The 22,333-nt window shown below is 39.0% G+C and overlaps 1 protein-coding gene and 1 long non-coding RNA gene across 2 annotated transcripts in view; one reads left to right on the top strand and one right to left on the bottom strand.

Annotated features, from left to right (window-relative positions):
• LOC137226362 (uncharacterized) overlaps window positions 1–22,333 on the bottom strand; it is a 684,033-nt gene that overhangs the window by 482,650 nt on the left and 179,050 nt on the right. The window contains exon 4 of the long non-coding RNA XR_010944326.1: window positions 4,119–4,241. This is a non-coding gene — a long non-coding RNA (uncharacterized lncRNA). The remainder of the gene's footprint in view (window positions 1–4,118; window positions 4,242–22,333) is intronic.
• LOC137226319 (T cell receptor alpha chain MC.7.G5-like) overlaps window positions 9,697–22,333 on the top strand; it is a 282,791-nt gene continuing 270,154 nt past the window's right edge. Inside the window, exons 1-2 of the mRNA XM_067740968.1 lie at window positions 9,697–9,742; window positions 9,858–10,156. Of these exons, the coding sequence (XP_067597069.1) occupies window positions 9,697–9,742; window positions 9,858–10,156 (345 nt within the window). The remainder of the gene's footprint in view (window positions 9,743–9,857; window positions 10,157–22,333) is intronic.

Genomic DNA, 22,333 nt, shown 5'->3' with positions numbered 1-22,333 from the left:
AACATGAATGGATTAAATGCTCCAACCAAAAGACACAGGCTTGCTAAATGGATACAAAAACAAGACCCATATATATACTGTCTACAAGAGACCCACTTCAGACTTAGGGACACATACAGACTGAAAGTGAGGGGATGGAAAAAGGTATTCCATGCAAATGGAAATCAAAAGAAAGCTGGAGTAGCTGGTATTTTATTGTGTATATGCAATATAATTAATTTAGCTAGTTTCCCATTGGAAAAAAAAAAAGAAAAAAAACCCATAAGAGTTAAAAACCATACGGATGGATGGAACCATAAAAGACTCAGAATTGCTAAAGCAATCCTGAGGAAAAAGAACAAAGCTGAAGGCATAACCCTCCCAGACTTCAGAGAATACTACAAAGCTACAATAATCAAAACAGCATGCTATTGGCACAAAACCAGACATATAGATCAATGGATCAGAATAAAGAGCCCAGAAATAAACCTACACACCTACAGTCAATCTTTGACAAAGGAGGCAACTGAGAAAAGACAGTCTCTGCAGCAAGTGGTGTTGGGAAAACTGGACAGCCGCATGTAAATCACTGAAGTTAGAACACTCCCTCATACCATACACAAAAATAAACTCAAAATGACTTAAAGACTTAAATATAAGACATGACATCATAAGACTACTGGAGGAGAACACAGGCAAAACATTCTCTGAAATGGGGACTTCCCTGGTGGTCCAGTGGTAAAGAATCCACCTTACAATGCAGGGGACACGGGTTTGAAAAAAAAAAAAAAGGTTAATGTATACATAACCATATTCATATCAAAATGAAAAAAATTGTCATAAGTATTATAGTTCTTGTTTCTGCAAACGACCACATGATTGTAGGTGGTATTTATAACTACCATTTCCATTACCCATTCCATAATCTATTTGCTCATAGTAAGTACCTTCACTCACTGCTCTACTTGACTTCCTAAAAAACAAGTTTCTTATTCAGGAGCAATGCTATGTGGAAAACCATAAAGATGAATAAGGAATTCTGCAAGTCCACCACTGTGGTTTTGGCAGAAATTTGCAAGGCATTGAAGGCAAATCCAGGGGTCTATTTAAGTGGAAATAATCTTGCCAATACCCAGGGAAAATCGATATATTGTATTCTGGGAAATATCATTAAGAATGATGCCTGATTTCACATCAGAAGTCACCAAGTGAAAACATTTTTAAAGTGTTAAAACAAATAACTAAAACTTTGAAACTGGCTTCTTATGAACATGAAAGTATATTTTAAAATTGTCTTTGTTAAAAATCACGGCTAGTAGGGGAGAAAGTCAAGGCACAGAATGGTAAACTGTATTTGCAATGCATATTTCTGATAAAGACTCAAATGCAATATATATTAAAAGCTCATATAAATCAGTAAGAAAAGAGTAAGAATGGCAAAACCTTGGAGATCCAATTCAGACATATTATATCCAATAGCTAATAAATATACAAAATTATCATTATTCATCAGGGAATATTATCATTATTATTCATTAGGGAAATGAAAATAAAACCTCATCTGTGTCCTTTTAGCATCCTGAGTGAATCAGTATGGCTAGGAGAATAGGACCTAAGAAGAGAGGGAAAAATAATGACTGTCTCCAGGAAAATAAGTGCTTAAGTAAATTTCTTAGAAGCTCCCATCATTGAACTGATGTGGAGAAAACAACAAGCAGTAACAGAACACAGACCTGGACATTGAAGGAAAGGAAGCTTTTACTAGAAAAAAGAAAGTTGGTCCTTATTGGGCTTACTATATGTCAGGCACTGTAGTATGCATCTCAGATTCATTATCTAATTCAAATATCATAAACCCTATGAGATAGATTTTATTGTTCCAATTTTTTTAATTTTTCAGAAATAAGAAAGAACTTTCCTAACTGTGAATATCATCTCTAACTTTTATTGCCAGCCAGAGTGTAGCATTTATGGGGCTCCTAAAGAGCAAGGTTTGAACTATGGAGAAGCACTTGGCCCCAGCACAGGGTGGCTGGATGTCTCAGTGATGGTGACATTACTGGTTTAAACAGGAACCTAAAGGGAACTAGGAAAGAAGATGCCAAACCTGGGCCCAAATTGCCCCAGGATCAATAGATGAGGAAATCATCCGCTAATCAGTTAACAGTGCTGAATGCTTTAGCAAGTTCCTTATGCAATAGTGTGCTGGGAAGAATAAGGGGCCTCAGGGAAAGATATTATTCCTTAAACACTCCAAGCATGTTTCTATATCAAGACCTGTGCTCCTTGCCTTTGTCCTCTCTATTGTGATGTTATGCCCCCAAATATCTACATGGTGCACCTCTGAATTCCTTCATGTCTTTACTCAAATGTCACCCCTTTGGGAATCTTTTATCTTTTATCTCTTTAATCTTTCTATTTTCCTTCCTTGAGAATCAGGCTCTAGCACACTGCATGCAGCAAGAAAGAAAGCTGAAGCACTGCCACCTGGTGTCCTGCTCAAATATTTTGTGATGCTTACACTGGCCTCGCTGCTGCCCTCTAGTGACATTGGGTAAAATTGTGGTGAAGCCTAGTCACAATAGAAGCTGCCATTGCTGAACCAGTCAGTAAACTTCCCAATGCAGAAATCAGGAGAGAGAGGATTCAGGGAACTGGCTGTTTTTTTCTTTTGCTAGCCAGATGAGAAAGTGATTGATTTCAAATGACATATACAACACATGAGATGATTTTGCCTGTAGAGTTATAGGCTACCTTGGAAAGAAAGCTCAGAATTGTTGTGCAAGTTTGGGGTTTCTTCTCTGGTAAGTATAACTGTGTCTACTGCTCTGTCCTTTCTTGTAGTATAGCAATATCCTGAGAAGTGGGAGCAAGAGTCAATAATGGGAAAAAATAAACAATTGTAGCCAATACTGGGTGGTACACTCATTTCATATTATAATATGCCCACCCAATCTCTCAATATAACACCTTAATGAATTGACTTCTCATTAACAGTAAGAACATGATAGACCATGGATACTTACGATAACACATGAAATATGCCAGGTAGCCTGCTACATATATCTCAGAAAAATATTGAAATTTATCTTGGGCTAGATTCCTCTGCAATTTCAGATTCTGTCTCCCAACACCTCCCCCCCCCCGCCCCCCCCCCCCGCAAGATTCTGCATATTGCCTGCAGCTGGTTGACTGCCTAAGCTAGGGAAGGTATTGTGTTGGGTGATTTGAATGTGTGTTCTCACTTAATTCTTACTGGAACCCTTCAAGGTTGGGTCCATCCTACTTTAGGGAGACAGTGTAGCAACGTGCTTGAGACCAAAGACTTGGGTTGTATTTCTAGATCTACCACTCGGTAGCTGAGTGATCTTCGGAAAATGACTTAATAATTTTTATGCTTCCATTTCCTCATATCTACCATGTGGATATTGACAAAATCTACCATCCAGGGTTCTTATGAGAAGTGAATGAGATGATGAATGCCAGTGCTGAGCCCAGCACCCCCAGAAAGATACTGGCTACTTGCAGAAAAGGGAATTGAACATGAGAGAGGTTCGATACCTTGTCTGGTGTTACAGAATAAGTGTCGGAGTGGAGCCCTCTCTCCATACCCTGTCTAGAGCAGATGCCTTCCCTAACCCCAAGAGCAACTCTCTATCTCAATACAATATTGTATTTTTTAAGTGCTTATCACTATCTATAATTATCTTTTTAAAAAAATCCATTTATTCAATTCTTCCTCCTCCTACCGCACTGTAGGCCTTTTATATCCTTTCACTACAGAATCCTCTATGAGTGAACAATACTTACTGCAGGAGGCTCAATTTATATGTGTGTGTGTGTGTATATATAAAATAAATGTACAAAAGATAAAATTATTTCTAGAGTCCATGCTATTCAAACACTGACATAAAAGCTTAAGCTGGACTAATCTTTGTGTTGTTTATCTACAACTGTCAATATGTATATCCTGCAGGTCACTTCATCTAAGATTTAATTTATGCAATATATCTAGCGATCAATTGGCTTCTCCTCGATTTCAGGTAAGGTGGGTTGCTGAAGATTACAGGATTCTACCTTACTAGTTGCATGAATGTCAAGGCTGTTGGAGGTATTCCTGTCTTATTCTGGACACATACCTTCCAATATCCGGGTGAATTTTTCAATGGATCAGTATTTTCATCAGAAATACGCTTCACAGCAAGTAGGCTTTATGATGGTGTGGTCATACTCACACTATCCTATTCATCAAGTGGTCTGATCTGGAGGAAAAAAAAAAGAAACTTTACTTGTACTAGTTTCTGTTTGTTTTGCAGTCCATTCCTAACCTCAGCCTTTGCATGTCTAAATTGGGAGACATTAATGAGCTTTTTCAGGATTTCCTTTATTAACCACAGTGGCATCTCTTTTCTTGGGAAGGAAAGTCAGAGGTTAGCCATTGAGATATCTTCCAATCCTGTTCCACTTTCCAGAACACTATTTGAGTGTGTGGAAGGTACTGTTCCCTGAGTTTAGTACCTTCCCCATGCTCTTTCCTTTATTTATTTCAGTTGTTCACTGGAAAGAAGGTTATATAGTCAATTTACACTGCCAATTTTCCAGAAGTACATTTAGATTCTGAACAATCTTAATTACTGCTATCTTGTACTGTTAAATTTCCCCTGGATGTCTTTTTTTTTTTCCAGCTGTTTTTTAAGCTTACAGGGAACAGAGAGTATTGCTTTCATAATTTTCAGATCACTTAAGGATATTCTGGGCACAAGATGACTGTTTAAACTAATATGCGTATGTTCAATCAAACTAGCATTATTCCTGGACTGTGACACAGGCAAGATAGAACATAATTCTTATTTACTTTTAAACAACGCTATTTGAGGTAAAATTGACATTCCACAAAATTCATCCATTTTGAATGTACAGTTCAGTGATTTTTGGTAAATTAGCTGACTTATGAAACCATTACAATAATCCAGGTTTAAACACTTTTATCACCACAAAAAGCTCCTTCATGCTCAATTATAGTTAATCCCTGTTCCGATACCTGGCCACAGGCAACCAGTGATCTACTTTATATCTCCATAGGTTCCTTTTCTGAACCTTTCATGTAAATGGAGTCATTCAGTACATTTAAGTTGTTCCATTTTTTGGCTAGTAGAAAGAAACCCAAAAAGCAGACTCCTGTTATTTTTAGAACATATCTTCTCTACCATTTAAAACATTTACTGAGTATCACAAATGTAAGTGGCGTGGCAGATTCCAAACACCATGGACTCCTTACCAGATAGATATGTGTTCTAGTTATTACCAGGTGTTTGACCTGGAGTGAATTCCTCAATCTCTTTCAGCTTTAGTTTTCCTGTTGGTAAATTGGGAATGATAGTAATTCTATTGTGTGATTTCTGTATTCGAACAATGTACATAAAGCAATAGATAATTTAGCACATGATATGTGTGCACATTTATAATATGAGGATTTCGTTAAAAGTTCATATAAAAGATTCCTAACCGAAGTGTTTTTCCTGCCACAAACTGCCATCCCAATCTCTCTCAAGTTGAGTAATTGCAGTGCACAATGAGGCAGCCCACTTCTGAATGGTTGTCAGCTTTCTTTGTGCTGTGGACTCATGGGGGATGTCCTCACTGTTTGTGAAGCTGGTCTCAAGAAAGCAGTGTTTGAGCCCTCCTTTTGAGTGACAGGAAACTGAGTCTAGGTCAGAAATTGTTGGTGTGTTTCTAGGACTTGTATGGGGTCTTGTCTCTGATTGGCTGGGCAACCAGATGCAGAATCCTATTTTCTGAAGAAGAATATTCCTCTGCTGAGGATACTTTGGCAGGATAAATGGAGAGGAATCCTTTGCCAGCTCCATTGTTAATCCTGTGACTTCATCTTGGCCTTAAGTCCAGGGGCTGCTGAAGACATTCTGAACAGTATGTGGCAGTGATGGAGAAGGAGGGGGATGTAGTCACGTAACTCTAGGTTCTATCTGGGAACGTGTGAAGACAATGAATACTGTGTAGAGAGATCAGTGTATGTCTGACCCTGTCTTTCTGAACAGAAATGAGCAGCATATTGAGTATGGAACAGATTTCTCCATCTCTGCATGTTCAGGAAGGAGGGAGCACCAATTTCACCTGCACTTTCCCTTCCAGCTCTTTTTATGCTTTATACTGGTATAGATGGGAAGCTGGAAAAAGCCCTAAGGACCTGTTTTAATGACTTTAAATGAGGATGAAAGGAGGAAGGATAAGTAAGAATCACTTTGAATACTAAGGAGGGCTACAGCTGCATGTACATCAAGGATCCCAGGCTGAAGACTCAGCCACATCTCTCTGTGCCTGCACACAGTGCCCTTCAGGCCTCTGCAGCCCAAGCCTGTGCCTGGTGCTGCTCTGGTACCAGCATTGAGAAAGAGCCATGTGTGAGGTGGAAAAGGCAAATTCAATGAATTACAGTGTTTTCTATAACCAGGAGGAAATGCAATGATAGATAAACAAGAGTTCCAGTCACTGTAGCTCCGTCAACTAACGGGACTGTCATTACACATCACTCACCTCCATTCCCACCAGTATATTGGCCATATCATTGAGTCAGATTCCTAGCCTCCTCTTTTGCCATGATTCCAAGTGAACTAAATAGTTACTCAAACCTTTCTAAAATAATCTGATTAAAGTAGGGTAATATTCACCACTCGTTGCTATATCCTACTTCATTGAAGGCATGTTCTTCAACACAAAAAGAAAGAACAAAGAAGAGAAATGGGAAAAGCAAATAATTTTTTATTGATTTCTCCTAGGTCTTCACAAAAAACTTTCTTAAAGATTTTGAAGTGAATATACCTTCTTTTCCGTAAGGGAGTTAACATCCGAGTGCCCTATAAGCTCACTCTCATGTGGCTCATTTCCAAGAGTATTAGAGTGTATTATGTGTTGACTATTCATGCTCTCTCACCCTTACTATGCTAATCTTTAGCTGGAGTATATTTTCTATACTTGGCCTCACTGTGGACTTTGGACACGGCAATGTGACCAGCTTTGACCAATGGAATGTGAGTGGATAGGAAGTATGTTATATCATAGCTAAACCTAAATATATTCACATGGCATGTCTTCTTTTGTTTCTTCCCTGCACTTACCAGGTAGTGGTTGTCCTTTCAGCTTTTATCCATAATGTGAAGAAGACGCAAGGTCCAGAATGGAAAGATAACTCATAGTAGCAGAACGGAATCGTCCTGTATCCAGGAGCAGAGCCTCAGAGTGCTGGGACTGCAGTTGACCCACAGCTAACATACCATGGACAACTCAGTAAACTTTGTTCTTCTGAGCCACTGACATTGTGAGGTTGTTTGTACTGAGCATTGCCCTACTCAAAGTTGACTGATATATGAAGTCATATCAATTCTGTCTTCTAAATATTTCTCAGATTCAACCACCTTTTTTTTTTTTTTTTTTTTTTTTTTGCGGTATGCGGGCCTCTCACTGTTGTGGACTCTCTCGTTGGGGAGCACAGGCTCCAGACGCGCAGGCTCAGCGGCCATGGCTCACGGGCCCGGCCGCTCCGCGGCATCTGCCTGGACCGGGGCACGAACCCGTGTCCCCTGCATCGGCAGGCGGACTCTCAACCACTGCGCCACCAGGGAAGCCCCAACCACCTCTTTTTACTTGCCTTGTTACTATCCTGGTCCAGGTGCTCATAACCTCTCACTGAGTTGGTTGGAATAACTTCTTAAATGTATCCCCTATCCATGAGCTCTTACTTCCCAAATCTATCCCTGAAGTTATCATTCTAAAATACACATCAGATTAGATTGCTGTTCTATTTCAGGACCTGCTATGGCTCCCCATGACCCAAAAGTAAAAGCCAAGGTTTATGTGGCCATCTACAGTATTACTTCCAGTAAGTGTTCATCTTCCTCCCCAGTATTACACCAAGATTTCTGAATATCAGCCATATCAAATGAACTCACTCTGATATTTTCTTCTTATAAATATTATTTCTTTCTCAAGTTTGCAAAATCCTATTCAATCTTCAGGACCCAGTAAATGTCACATTTACTTTTAAAAAGATTTTCCAGGTTACATAAATTGTATTTATTTGCCCTCTCCCTCTTTTAGTGTTCTGTACACAGTTTTGCAATAGCACATATCTACTATGCTAAGAATATTTTTTGGTTTTAACGCTTCACTTGTGCAAATTCCTCAAGGATAGGGGCCCATACATATTATTCTTTAATCCCAGCTGTTATTATTGTCCCTGACTTACAAGAACCATTCAGTAGACCTGCCTACAGCTTGACCACAGTTTACTTTTGACAAGTGCACTGATTAATGACAGCTGGTTTGTGAAGCTGGTTTATATGAGTGGGCTGGAAACCTTCCACTACGGGAACACTTGAAGATACTTCTACTTCATTATATCCCTCAAGCCAACACATGGCTATGTTTCCCACTCTTACACCTGGTTCTTACTTAAACCATCATCCCAGGAGGACAATGTGTCCCCATCTAAGCATATGTATCAACACAGCCATACAGAAGTTTGTCTCCATATAGTCGTGGTTTTTAACATCAATTGTAAATGAAATGGTGCGTGAAAATTCTGTATGTTTTTATAACGTATCATTTCTATACTTTACGATATCTCCTTTGACTTTCTTTGTTCTTAGTACAGCTTACCCAGGACCTTTTGATGAGTCATGGTAGATGACCGTAAAGACAACTCGTATCATTAAATGAATCTTCCTCAACTTTCTGCTTTCCACATGAAACATTCCTGCTTTTACACATATAATTCACTTTCCCTCCCCTAATAATAAAAAAGATCTCTCTCTTCCTTTTAAATAGTGTGCCTCTGTCCAAACGCTTCACCCACTCCATTCACTTTGACTTCTCTGGCACCTCAGCCCACTGATCGTCCAAACTCTATGGTCTGGTTCTTCAGGACTTTCTTGCTACTGATTTCTTCCCATCATTTGAAGTATTCAAGCATGCTCCTCTTTAAAAATATTTAATATTCCTCCAAACTCATACATGCCTCTCCTGTAACCAATCTATTTTTTCTCAGAAATACCAATGATCTCTTTATTATTAAATCTCAAAGATATTTTTTACCTCCTTCATCTAGACAAGTGTTTCTCAAATTCTAATGTGCGAAGGATTCTTATTAAAATGCAGATTCTGACTCAGGAAGTCTGGGTAGGGCCTGAGCTTCTGCATTCAGAATAGCTCCCCGGTGATGCACATGCTACTCACCTGCAGACCACATTCAGAGCAGCCACTTTCTGTAGTGCTTGCCACTCCTTTCGGAGACTTTTGTGTTCCTGGCAGGAAGGAGGTGAGGAAGGTTCACAAAAATTGTGAACTGCTCTTTCCTTCTCTATCTGACCAATAGAGGGGGCTGTTGTGTAAACTGGAAATGGTTTTTCTATATAAGATCAGAATAATCGCACAAAAACCTTCCTTCCCTACAGTTTAAAGAGATATTCTGACACCACTTTTTGCACAATGACACGTAAAGCATCTAAGACGCCAGAGGCAGGCAGTCTTGTTAAGACAGCCTCTCTCCCAACACACCTTACAACGTCCATCAGAAGAAGAAATCTAAATCCTGTCATTCCTTCTCAACCTCACAGCAACCTGGGTTCAAGTCCACCAGTCATCAGACTTTTGTTTGTGGAGAATCTCCCAGAAAGGAGCTCACTGCCTCCTCACTGCTCCACCATGACCTTGGTGTTCACCTTGATGCTTGAGGTGCTCCTGTTCCTGAGTGAGTACTGTTCCATTTTACTCTCTTGTCCACACATGGAACTTTGCTTTGGACTGACTTTGAATAGAAACTTTTTGTTCTGGCTGAGTTCATTGATTCAGCATTGATGTTTCAGGAGGAGCCGGAGGCCAGTCGGTGACCCAGCCTGACGGCCACATCACTGTCTCTGAAGGAGCCCGTCTGGAGCTGAGGTGCAACTACTCATCTTCTTCTTCGCCCTCTCTCTTCTGGTACGTGCAGTACCCCTATCAAGGACTCCAGCTTCTCCTGAAGTACACATCTGGAAACAGCCTTGTCTCAGGTATCAAAGGTTTTGAGGCTGAATTTAGGAGGAGTGAGAAGTCCTTCCACCTGAGGAAAACATCAGCCCATTGGAAAGACTCGGCCAAGTACTTCTGTGCTCTGAGTGACACAGTGACTAAGACTACAGTGGGAGCTGAACACAAATCTCCTGAGACTTAGTAGCTTAAAAGACTCAGGGTCTCAGCCTATGTTATTTTCAGGATGTTGGCATGTTCTGTGAAGGCAAACAGTACAGAGAATACAGAATCCTGAAAGTGTTTGGTTCTCATGGGCATCTTAGATTTCTTTTCTCTTTCTTTATTCTTTTGTAAAGGAAAGACTATTGGTTTCTTAATTTCAGTGCTCTCAGTGGTCTTGAGGCTGGTGGGTGGTTTCTTGTCAGTGTCACTTGACAGGCTGTGCCTATACTGTACTGTTTTCTTCAGAGTAAGTTTTTATGTCATAAAAAGAAAACCCAATCTTAATATTCTTTTCCAAAATATAGTTGACAATTCCAAGGTATTTGTTCTCACTTACTTAGTTTCGTTCAAACAAATGGGATTCTGGTTGGAATCACATTGGAAACTGACATTTTAGGATATTATGTTTTCCTACCCAAGAATATTATATGCCTCTTCATTTATTCAGGTCTTGTTTTAGTCCTTTAAAAGTAAATTTTGCTTGCTTGTTTCCAGAAAAGTTGGAAAAAATGAAATGAATCATTGAATAAGTGGAGAGTTGATGTCTAGTATTCTGTGTCTGTTCCTCTCTCTGAACAGGGAAGAGAGCCCACAGAAAGTGGAGCAGCATCCCCAGTCCACAAGTGCCAGGAGGGAGCGGTTTCTATTTTTAACACAGTCACACACGCAGCAAGAGTGAGAGTTCCAACCATTAAGAAGAACATATCTCTGTGCAGGTCATAGGCTCAGACTCCACCTTCTGCTCTGTAATCATGGGGACCCCGCCCACGTTCAGTCTGTTCACAACCCCACAGAAGGAGGCACTCACTTTCACACAAAATGATGTTTCTCAGAATTCATACCTGAGGTTTTTCTGTTTCCTCCTTTCTGCACACTTCGTTAGGCAATATAAAAATATTTTACGAATGATGATTGTACACAAAGAGCTTACTACCTAACAGTCATAGGAATATCTCTCTCATTAGACTTAAGCTTTATGAAGATATCAATTTTTTTTTACCAATAAGCATTCACTGAACAATGGTTGAAATAATGAATGGCTGATAATATTTATACCCATATATACAGGCAAATTTATAGCCAATGGTTAGAATTTGTATGGAAACTAATTTCAGCTCCCTATAAGGAAAAATGAACAATTAGAGGCTTTTCAAAACAAAACAGACTGCTTTGAGGTGTAAAATATTCCTCACTACAGGAACTAGTCAAAGAAAGGTGGAATGTCCATTTTCCAGTGATCTGCAGAAACGATTACAAAACATTATGATTTTGCACCAAACTAAGAATTTTAAGTTTTAAATGAGGGAAAATACCGTGAAAGAACTGAACAACCAAAAAGCTTGTAAAATTCACCACAGATTAAAAAAAAAAAATCACTTCCAAATTCATGGAAATTGGATTTTGAAATTTACTTGACGCATGTGTAGGAATTTAAGTGAGGGCAATGGTAGGAGAACACATTCCAAGCAGGGTAAACTTATTAAGAGCAAAGATCAAGAAACAATAAGCAAGAAGAGTTTAGGAAATTAAAAGTTTTTAATATTACTGAAAGGGACAATTTTTATTGGATGGTACTTTGAGATAATATGAAATGTTCGCTTGAGGCAGTAGTTCATCCAAGAGGGCCACGCAGAGCTCAGAACTGGGTTTCTTTCCAGATAAAAATACAACATGTCATGAGATTACCTGTCTTTAGCATAAGCAACATTAAGGAATATCTTGAAATTGTTTTTTAGAATGAGCTATTAATCTAAATTTAAACTGTTAGATAATATCAAAGATTTACTTTTACAAGCACACTTCTAAATGTATAGAAAAACTGGATTTCCATAATGATTGATTCAATGAATAAATAAATTTCGTTTTCCCTGAGCAATTCTACCACCAACTAATCACCATATTGCAAGAAAGGAAAAATCTAAACACTTTCCCAATGTGTTGCAATTTTATGATCACTTTGCAGCATGAGTTTTGTTTAGACGTAGGGGGAGACTAATAGCTTCTCTGTGTTCATTAACCTCCCGTAAAGGACAAACTTTTAAATCAAATAATACAGACCAAACAAATAAAAATAACTACATTCTGCTTTGCTTTGTACTTTGTTCTCTTCCTCATCTGGCTGCAAAAACGCTTGCATGATTTTCACTGAAAATAACTCCTGAATACATGTGAGATTTTGCCCTCCTCAGTACTTGTACTGGTAGAGTTTAGATATGTTCCCATCTACTTCCCTGCTCTTCAGGGTACTGAGCTGCCATAAGGATAAGCCAGACAGACAGTCCTTCAACATTAAGACTAATTTCTAACTTACCCCCACTGTGCCTTTTATCATCACAAACATGTTTGTTGTCTAATTTGGTTCACTATTAGAAGAGCATGGTTTGGTGTACCTAAAAAAAGGATATTTCTTCGGGCAGCAATATACTAAATTTTTAGGGGTCTTATAGCTCCATTTTTCTATTAAATGGTGCAGGGTTGAGAATCAAGTAAGCACATAAAAAATAGACAGCAACACCGTAGTAAAACTAAAATTGTTATTCCACCGTTTGGTGATTTAGTTTATATCCACATCGTTCAGAAAGAGAAAGGCTTTCTTCAAAAGTAGGAACTGAGAAGAATGAGGAAGAGAAATCTATCTTATCGAATAAAAGACTTTCTGTAATACTCAGTGATGGATGAAGTGAGAGATGTGGAAATTTCCAGTCAAAGTTTGTACATTTTACTTTCATCAAATGTCTATGATGCATCCCAGAAAAGCAACCCATAGATTTAGAATAGCCCCACTCACCATCGTTTCATCAAGGAAAAGTTTTCCTGGTGCTGAATGTTGGGTAATGCTATATACTATATACAACTGAATGTTGGGTAATGCTATATTTGGGGTCTTGAATGGTGGAAGAGACCAAGAACAATTTAAGAGAAAGGGAGGGGAAATAAGAATAGACCATGGACAGAGAAGATTTGTCCAAAAGGGACTATGCAAGATTTGCTTTAATGTATCATTAACATTGAAATTTGAGTTATTAGAATAGGTTCACAGACTCTCAAAACTAGAAACCATTCTAGAAAAGAGGGTAAGCACAAAGATGCAAGCCATGAACACATCTGCTTTGCAGACAGATTCATATAAGTGGATATCTGTGGTTTTCGTGGGGTTTTTTTCTGCACAGTAGAGCTGCCATATCATTGTGAGCTGTGGAAGTTAATCACTGGACCATTTTAGGGAACATCATTCATACCTTAGCCTAAAATATAGAGAAAGACAATGCAGAGATATGAAGAAAGACAGATCTGAGAGCATCATCAGAGCCTATATATCCAGCTCTGCCTGGAACGGCAAAAGTCAAAATACTCTCATTGGGAACAAGCCAGCATGAGTTGAGATTCTGTCATTTACAACAAATAGATCCATAATTAATACAGAAGAAGGTGGGGGGGAGCCTTTTGGTTTTGTACTATTTTATGAGCTGAATTTACAGTACTTAGAAGCATTTTTCAGTTAAAATAACTAGAGTTATGTAGATACAGATCATCCCTGGTCTACCTTCATTATAGTAAATATGAACCAGGTTAATCCTATGTATGTTTTATGAATTTCTGATTGGAAAAAATTAGAAAAATACTGAAAACATCCACAACTCTGCCACATAGACACTCATTATTTTTACTTATTTCTATCTTTTTCACAATTTTGCACATTGTTACATCAGAGACAATTTTACGTCCTTTTTATTAACACTCACTTTTGTCATTAAAAATACCTTGTATTCATACTTTGAATTGATTATTCTACTATTCTACACCATAGATATATCACACTTAACTTTATAATTTTCCTGTTTGGGGATATCTTGATTATTTATTTCCAGTTTTTCATCATTTTAAATAGCATTATGGTATATGCCTTTAAATAAAAATTTGAATTTGAATTTCTCATCATTTTATTAGAACAGCATCCTAGAACTGGAATTAGTGGTTCAGTGGGTAAAAACAGGTTATAGTCTTTTTGCTCCTTGTGTCTCGGGAATGGGGAGTTAGTGTTTAGTGCGGACAGAGTTTCAGTTTAGGAAGGTGAAAAATTCCGCAGATGGATGATGGTGGGAGCTGCACAACGATGTGAATGTACTTAGTGCCACTGAACTGTACAGTTAAATACGGTTAAAATAGTATGTTTTATATTATGTGACTTCTACCACAATAAAATAACATTTCCAAAAAGTATTCTAAATGTATCATCTCTACTCCCTAACACTTTTCTTACTTGAACCCACTACAGTCAGATTTTCATCCCTACTATTCCGTTGAAATCACTCTTGCTGAGGTCACCAGTGAGTTTTAAATTTTATTTATTTATTTGTTTATGTTTTTATTTATGGCTGTGTTGGGTCTTCGTTTCTGTGCGAGGGCTTTCTCTAGTTGCAGCAAGTGGGGGTCACTCTTCATCACGGTGCACGGGCCTCTCACTATCGCGGCCTCTCTTGTTGCGGAGCACAGGCTCCAGATGCGCAGGCTCAGTAGTTGTGGCTCACGGGCCTAGTTGTTCTGCGGCATGTGGGATCCTCCCAGACCAGGGCTCGAACCTGTGTCCCCTGCATTGGCAGGCGGATTCTCTACCACTGCGCCACCAGGGAAGCCCACCCGTGAGTTTTATATCAACAAATCCAATGATAAATTACCATTCCTTATCTTATTGAGTATCTCCAAAGACTGTGGCATTATGGCTACTCTCTCCCTGAAACACCATCTTTGCCTGGATCCTGGAACTCCACATTCTCCTGGTTTGCCTTCTTCCTTGCAAACCGCTCCTGCTCAGTCTCCTTTTCCTACATCTTCCTCCTCTTGCTGGTGTCTACATGTTGTGTTTTCTCAGAGCTCAGTCCTCAAACATTTATTCTCTTCAAATGATCTTGGAGGGGTTCAGCACATGCCACCCCAAAACAGGCCACTAGTATAAAAGCACTTAAGCCTAGCCACTTTGGGTCTTCATTTTTCTATGAGGACCCCTATGTACATGTAAAAATTATTAAATAAAATCTCTATGCTTTTCTCCTGTTAACCTGTTGTATGTCAACTTACTTCTCAGGTCCAGATGGAGAACCTAAGAGGGAACAGGTAAAGCTTTAGCTCCCCTACAATCTCATCTAGGGATATGGCTTTAATTACTATTTATACATTGATGACACACAAATTTACATTTTCATCCCAACCTTCTCTATTGAAAGCCAGGCTCATATATACTGTAATCTATGTAACATCTACACTGGATATCTAATTGGCATCTAACATATCCTTAACATAAGGCCTGATTTCCCCCCATAGGTTCTTCCCTCACTCTTTTCCATCTCAAAAAAAAATGGCAATATAATTCACCTTACCACAAATCCTGGGACTCTTCCTTAATTCTTCTGTTTCTCCCATACCCCACATTGTCAAACAAACCTGCCACGTAAGATTTATTTTTTTCTCATAAAAAGTTTGACTTTGTTTTTCAATTCAAACAATGATGTTACAAGATGGGTTTCAGTGACCACCAATTCATTTTTGAATTCTAAGATGACAGATAGATAGATAGATAGATAGATAGATAGATAGATAGATAGATAGTTAGATAGATAGATAAGATCAAGGAATCTTGTCTCGCAGTTGCTGCCTAGTTAAAACACCTCCCTGTCTTGCAATATTTCTTGCCTAGCTGTTCAGGACTTTCCCTCAGAAGCCAGGAGCCAATGAATTGCTTACTTCTTTGGTACCCTGGAGATTTTAGACTCTGGAGCAATGTATCATAGTAAGATTCAGAATGGTGGAGGTTTTTTTAAGGGAAAGTTAAGAGTGGAAAGTGAAATGGGAAAGAGGAAGCCTGACATCTGGATCTCAAGCATGTTCTAAAGCAGTTTTAGGGAAAAAAAATTCTAATACACAAAGCCATACACACACACACACGCACACACACACACACATGACAGATTCCATTAGAATTATCTATGCCTGCATAAACCTTGGCAAACCTTCATATAATTTCAAGAATATAGGAATCCCAGTTTAAAGGCTACTGGTCTAAAATGGGACAGGGAATTCCCTGCAGTCCAGTGGTTAGGACTCTGCACTTCCACTGTAGTGGGCATGGGTTCAGTTCCTGGTCAGGGAAATAGATCCCACATGCCTTGCAGCACAGCCAAAATTACAATACAATACAATACAATACAATACAATACAATACAATACAATACAATACAATACAATACAATACAAATAAAGAAAAAATACAATACAATACAATACAAATAAAGAAAAAAAATTTTTTAAGTAAAATAAAATGGGACACTCTCACTAACACACTTGTAACAATATACTTTCTGAGAACTCATTCCTCCCCACTGATCTGAGACAGTATCTTTTAACATATACTAAATTTCCATATACAATTAGGCTTAATTATTGATTTGCTATTCCATTTAATTGACCTATCTGCTTAGTCTTAACTTGTACTTAAGAATGTTCTTGAGGCTTCCCTGGTGGCGCAGTGGTTGAGAGTCCGCCTGCCGATGCAGGGGACACGGGTTCGTGCCCCGGTCCGGGAAAATCCCACATGCAGCAGAGTGGCTAGGCCCGTGAGCCAGGGCCACTGAGCCTGCGTGTCCGGAGCCTGCGTGTCCGGAGCCTGTGCTCCACAACGGGAGAGGCCACAACAGTGAGAGGCCCGTGTACAGCAAAAAAAAAAAAAAAAAAAAAAAATGTTCTTTCCTTTCTCTTTCTTTTTACTTTCATACAACAGACAATGTGCTCTTTTCTTCCACATTTCTTTTAACTGTTTTTTATTTTTGCATATGAATGATATAAAAGCTGCTTTTAAATTGTTGTTTACCTGTCTTCTGATAGTGGCTTTTCTGCTTTTAGGTTTTCTGATATATCATTATTTCATCTGCAAATATGCAGATGGTATTTTACCTGTTTCTTTCCAATTATTATGCTTCTAATTGTTTTTTCTCTTGGCCGACTGCATTATGTAGTAGCTCCAACACAATGCTAAATAGTGGTAAAGGTAGTGGACATCTTTGTCTTTCTCCTAACTTTAGTGAGAAAGCTTCTAGCATTTCCCCAGAAGTAGGTGCTGCTCTGAGGTTGTGGCATATGCATTTTTCTATGTTAAGGAATTTGCTATTAATTACTTTTCTAAGTGTTTTTTTTAACATGAATGTATACTGTATTTTGTCACAGGCCTTTTCTGCATCAATGGAAATGATCATATGACTTTTCTTGTTAGCTCTAATGCCAGTGATGAAGCTACTCACTTTTTTTTTAAACATCTTTATTGTAGTATAATTGCTTTACAATGGTGTGTTAGTTTCTGCTGTGTAACAGTGTGAATCAGCTATATGTATACATATATCCCCATATCCCCTCCCTCTTGAGTCTCCCTCCCACCCTCCTTTTCCCACCCTTCTAGGTGGTCACAAAGCACCGAGCTGATCTCCCTGTGCTATGCAGCTGCTTCCCACTAGCTATCTATTTTACATTTGGGTGGTCACAAAGCACCGAGCTGATCTCCCTGTGCTATGCAGCTGCTTCCCACTAGCTATCTATTTTACATTTGGTAGTGTATATACGTCAGTGTTACTCTCTCACTTTGTCCCAGCCCTTTCCCCTCCCCGTATCCTCAAGTCCATTCTCTACATCTGTGTCTTTATTCCTCTCCTGCCCCTAGGTTCATCAGAACCATTTATTTTAGATTCCATAGATATGTGTTAGCATACGGTATTTGTTTTTCTCTTTCTGACTTGCTTCACTCTGTATGACAGACTCTAGGTCCATCCACCTCACTACAAATAACTCAATTTCATTTCTTTTTATGGCTGAGTAATATTCCATTGAATATATGTGCCACATCTTCTTTATCCATTCATCTGTCGATGGACACTTAGGTTTCTTCCATGTCCTGCCTATTGTAAATAGTGCTGCAATGAACATTGTGGTACACGACTCTCTTTTTTTATGAAAATGAACATTTATACTTGTTACAATGTTTAAATGTAAACTTACAGAACACCAGCTTCCATTCACATACACTGAGCTGCTAAATATGTTTGTTGAACTTGTCTTTTCTAGTTTTCTATATTACTTTAAATATGATTCTAAGTTTAGAAGTCAAATATTTGGGTGTATTTGAATTAACATTGCATGACTCTTTTCGAATTATGGTTTTCACAGGTATATGCCCAGTAGAGGGATTGCTGGGTCATATGGTAGTTCTATTTTTAGTTTTTTAAGGAACGTCCATACTGTTCTTCACAGTGGCTGTATCAATTTACATTCCCACCAACAGTGCAAGAGGGTTCCCTTTTCTCCACACCCTCTCCGCCATTTATTGTTTGTAGATTTCTTGATGATGGCCATTCTGACTGGTGTGAGGTGATACCTCTTTGTAGTTTTGATTTGCATTTCTCTAACGATAAATGATGTTGAGCATCTTTTCATGTGTTTGTTGGCAATCTGTATATCTTCTTTGGAGAAATGTCTATAATAGCAGATTCTATTTTGTACATTTTATTAAACATCCCCACAGGGTTAAGTTGAATAAACTTGACGTAGCAGACACAGCATTTATTGCTGGCTGCCTATTATTACTTGAGAAAATCACTTATCACCTTTAACTAGATACATTCTTGCTGGTTCTGACCTGGAATGTTGAAATCACCATCTGTGTGACAGGAGAGAGAAAATTCCTTGCAAATGTAAAACTCTCTTGTAAATGTTACTTCTTCCAAACAATTGTAACCATTCCTTCTATTTTTCCCAAACTAAAATTCCCTTCTTTGGGAATATTCCTGCTAAGTATCCTCATTAGGAGAGAAAAAATCTTAAGACATCTAGAAATTCTGCTAACATTTTTGTGGTTCCAGATTTGATATGATTTGGCAATGCTCTTATTCAGAAAAAGAGCAATCATGTTCCCAGGAAAGTGTATCAATTGACAAATAGCCAGACCCCCCAGTGGCCACCCCAAGTCTGCTGTTTACTCCTCAAGCAGAAATGAGAGGGTTGGGAAAGACATAGCACAGTTCACCTTGGACCCTACATCTCCAAGAGGGATTTAATTCCCAGCTGAGGTACAATGACACTGTGCTTCAGGAAAATGCTAGAAAAAGCAGTCTCCCTACTTCATGTAATTTCATACATGAGGAAGACTAATACCCAAAATTAACATCAAAGAAGATCACAGCTCTTTACTCACCACAGACTCTCAGCCACTTACCTCAGGCCCACAGGAAGAAATAAAGGAAGGGAAGGATGGGGATAGATTGCCAGGGCCAGGCCTTTAGCTAGGGAATGCAGCTGAGAAAATGTGGTTAAGTGGTAGCACCTAGAATCAGCAGGGTAAGGACTGAATGCAAAGACTAGAAGAGAACTTTCCTCCTTAACCTCTCCTCTTCTTTGGTCCCTAATCCTTCCTGTAATATAGAAGATCGCAAAACAGGGTTTCGTATACCTAATATGTAAAATATAAGAAATTATCAGAGTTTGCACAGAAGCCCAGACCTAAATATAAGAAACACTTAGATTTTTGCAAGTGTACTACCATTTTCAGAGTTAGCCAGATACGAGGTTGCTCTCTCACATCTGAGAACATATGAAAAGAAAGATACTGTATTTCCCTCCTTTATACTTATATAGAGAACTTAGAAAAGGCCTAACTCTTTTAGCTAATTTATAATTGTTCAGAGTGAGAAATACAACAAAGCCATAGGAGACCCTAACCAGTTAAGGGAAAGAATCAGGTCTTCTCTCAACTTTTTATTTATGCCCCTCAGAACATAGTACAGAGAGTCATACAGGCAAAGCACATGCATTGATCCCTTATAGGTGAGGGGAGTGAGGAAGGGAGTTCCAGGCACTAAGGATATTAAGACAGTCATCACTAGAGAACATTCTGACACTATGTTTTGTTTCCTTTCTTTTTTGTTCACTCTTCACCTCTCTGTATGTTCTATCTTCCTTTAATTTAACATAAGGAATTCCTTTTTATTAAGGGAAATGAAAACAAAATTCAATTTAAAAGTTCAGACCACATGGGGGCAGTGCTTCACTGACAGAAGTGACTGGCTGGAAACTAGAACTATGTGAATGGAAGCAGCAGGAGTGAGTATATTCAATGATGCATTTTGCGACAAGCGAGATTTTGATTGGTTGTGAAAACACAGTGAAGATCACTGGGGCTTCCAAACCAAAAGAAGCAGAAAAATCTAGAACAACGAACTAGAACAATTGAACATGGTCCGTTTCAGGCCTCCAAACTGAATCCTCGGAGACTCCAGGAAGAAGCAGGAATGAAGCCTCACCTGCAAGCTTCACTGATGCTCCTGTGTGTGCAGCTAAGCTGTGAGTGGGGAGGACAAGGCGGGGCGGGGGGACGGGTCAAGCCAGGGAAATGGGGCAACTTTGGTAAGGATATTTAGGGGGGATCTCGGGGACAATCCAGAGTTTATATTAAGGAATTTTGTAAAACAAATAGGAAAAGTTCTTTATTTAAAAAAAAAAAGTTTCTTTCTTTCTTTTTTTTTTTTTTGGCGAGGTATACAGTTTATTAAAGAACTCACATCCAATGCAGTGTCTCTCCAAAGATAATTTGCAAGCACCTTGCCTCAGAACCACTTGAGCACTTGGCAAAATCTGTAGATACCCAGGCCTGACTCTAGAAAAGGTGGTGCAGAGTCTCTGAGAATGAAATTTGGAAATCTGCATTTTTTGTAAGTGCCCCAAGTGATTCTACTGTGCACTTATAGATAAAGGAGCCCCGATTGGAGGAGTGTGGAAAAGCCAAATAATTACAAAAATAAGCTGAAATGCTTTTGAAAAAACTTCAGTGAGACAGAAGAAACGAAAACACCAAGAAGAAAACAGATTACAGAAATCTGAATAACCTAAGTGACTTTTAAAACACTTTCTATTAACTGGTAACATTTACACAGACAAGTACATACATTATGAGTATACACACAGCTCAATGAATTTTTTTTTAAAGTTTCTTATGTATGAAACTCTTTTCACTCCTCCTGAGCAGGGTCAAATGGACAACCACTGGTGGAAAAGAAAGTCAAGGAAGGCGAGAGCTTCACACTGAACTGCAGTTACACAGACAGAGCTGTTGATTTCTTCCAGTGGTTTACGCAGGATCCCAGGGAAGGCCTCCACTCCCTGATACAATTGTTTTCAAGTGAGAAAGAGAAGATCAGTGGAAGATTCACAGCCAGGCTTAACAAAAATGACCAGCAATTTTCCCTGCACGTGAAGGATTCCCAGCTCAACGACACAACCACCTTCTTATGTGCAACAAGTGCACAGTGCTGCTCAAACACCTGCGTCCCGCACCTAAACCCTGCTAAGCCTGCACCTCCTGCCTGAAGGGCTCCAGGGCGCTGACTTTGCACTCTGAGCAAAGGGAAATAGGAGGAGCTTTGTATAACAGTGTCAAATATTCCATTTGAATACCATGTGCAGAGGGATAGTGTTTTCAAACACCATCTAATATATTTTGTTTCTCTGTGTGAAGTCCTAACTCTGTTCAAAAACCTGAGGCTTAATATCAGAAAGAAGAGAACACTAAAGAAGGCAGGAAACAGTAAAATTCTTGCCTTTGAGCTCCTTTGTAGACTTTTACAAATATATCAAGAATACAAAATCTTAAAAGCCGTAACCATCAAATTCAGTAGTGAAAGAAAATGTACATTGACATTCTGAAAAGACTGGGGTAGAAGACCAAGTACCAAAACCTGAGGGAAAACGGTAAAAAGTTTAGAAAAGGACAGAGTGAAAGGAGAACACAGTATGATGGCAAATCTGTCTCCTCCTTAGAAGAGGATAAAATTTCAACCAGCTGTCTGGAGACGAGTCAAAGGGGTGACTTTTAAAAGTGCCTAGCAGCGGTCTCTATCCTTTTTGGCGCCAAGTACTGGTTTCAAGGAGGACAATTTTTCCATGGGGTGGGGGGCGGAACAGTTCAGGCAGTAACGTGAGAGATGGGGGGCAGCAGATGAAGCTTTGCTCGGTCGCCCACCACTCACCTGCTGTGTGGCCTGGTTCCTAACAGGCCACGAACCAGTACTGGTCCGTGGCC

The sequence above is a fragment of the Pseudorca crassidens genome, chromosome 1 (genome assembly GCF_039906515.1).
Source record: "Pseudorca crassidens isolate mPseCra1 chromosome 1, mPseCra1.hap1, whole genome shotgun sequence".
NCBI lineage: Eukaryota > Metazoa > Chordata > Mammalia > Artiodactyla > Delphinidae > Pseudorca > Pseudorca crassidens.
Note: the sequence above shows the minus strand (reverse complement) of the source record. Positions and strands in the feature narration are given on the sequence as shown.